A 1,272-nucleotide genomic window follows, 5' to 3' on the forward strand; every position below is an offset into this window, starting at 1 on the left:
CGCCCTCGGGCTGCGATAGCAGGCGCCGCACAGAGCCACCTCCACCCTCGGAAGCGCCGGCAGCCTCGGCCCGGCGCGGAGGCTTCCGCGGCGATTCCCGACTCCGAGGCCCGCCGGTCTGCGCGCAGGGACACAAGCCCGCGCCCTGCGCCCCACTGAGGCTCCCGGGCATCTGCTTCCGCTTCCGCGTGCCCACGCGGGCGTCGGGGTCGCGGGCACCCGCGGCACCCGGACCTGAGCCCCGCTGTGTGCCAACATGGAGCCGGGCGCCGCAGGCTGCCCAGACAGCAGAGTTCTCCCCGCCCCTTGCCCACTTGCGTTCGGGATGACGGATGAGGCCGCCCGGCGGGGCGCTTCTCGGCGACTCCCCGGCCGGCAGCCCGGCCTCTGGCGCTGGCGTTCTGCCGCGTGGCTGAGGCGTCTGCGGGGGGAAGAGGCCGAGGCGCTTCCCGGCCGCATCCACAGGAGCCGCGAGAGGTCCCGCCTGCAGTGGTGTCTCTAGCACTTCGTGGAAGGCGGAGGGGCGGCCCCGCTGGCGCCAGTATCCGGCGACTGTGCCCCCGCGGGCGTCCCCAGGCCCCGCAGCTGCCCTGGGGGCCGTGCGGGCCGGGTGGGGCAGACGGCGTGTTCCACGAGGCCGCGCCCAAGGCCTGGACCGTCTGTGCCTGGCGACGGGATCCGGGGGCTTGGGGGGAGAGCAGGGCCTGGGAGCCCCGGCGCCGGCCCCGGGAGCGGGAGGGGCCGGCCCTGCACAGCCTCTGCTGGCCAGGGTGGCGGTTTCCACGCGGCGGCCACGACCCCCGCCCTGCGCTGGCGGTCAGCGGCCGGCGGGGACAGTCCGCCTCTCCAGGGCCCCCTCCTGCGTCCCGTCATCGCCACGCAGTAGCAGAGCTTAGGGGCGCGGGAACGCCTGGGTCAGGCCCTTCGCCTGTGGCCAGCGGGTCTGGAAAGCAAAGACCGTTGCGACACCCAGAAGCTGGCTGGAGCCGCTGGCCGGCAGCGCGGACGCAGGCAGACCCCACGCCCCTCACGGCCGCGGGGGAGGCGCGTGGCCGGCCAGCGTGGCCTGAGGCCCGGTAGCTACCGGCTCTTCTCGACTTCAGATTCCTTCAGCGGCCCCAGCACTCACTTCGAGCGCGTCGTGAAGGCCCTTCTGATCAACGCCTTGGACAGCTCCTTTCTGGGCACGCTGTACAGTGAGTCCAGCCCGAGCGGCCGGCGCGCCGTTCGCGGGTTGCCGGTGCTTAAGCCGCGTCGCCCCTGTGTGCCCGC

At 74.5% G+C, this 1,272-nt stretch overlaps 1 protein-coding gene across 1 annotated transcript in view; it reads left to right on the plus strand.

Annotated features, from left to right (window-relative positions):
• CCDC82 (coiled-coil domain containing 82) overlaps positions 1 to 1,272 on the plus strand; it is a 15,870-nt gene that overhangs the window by 6,423 nt on the left and 8,175 nt on the right. The window contains exon 6 of the mRNA XM_012729464.1: positions 1,104 to 1,196. Within this exon, the coding sequence (XP_012584918.1) occupies positions 1,104 to 1,196 (93 nt within the window). The remainder of the gene's footprint in view (positions 1 to 1,103; positions 1,197 to 1,272) is intronic.

Source organism: Condylura cristata, unplaced genomic scaffold (genome assembly GCF_000260355.1).
Source record: "Condylura cristata isolate star-nosed mole 26May11 unplaced genomic scaffold, ConCri1.0 scaffold00025, whole genome shotgun sequence".
NCBI classification, from domain to species: domain Eukaryota; kingdom Metazoa; phylum Chordata; class Mammalia; order Eulipotyphla; family Talpidae; genus Condylura; species Condylura cristata.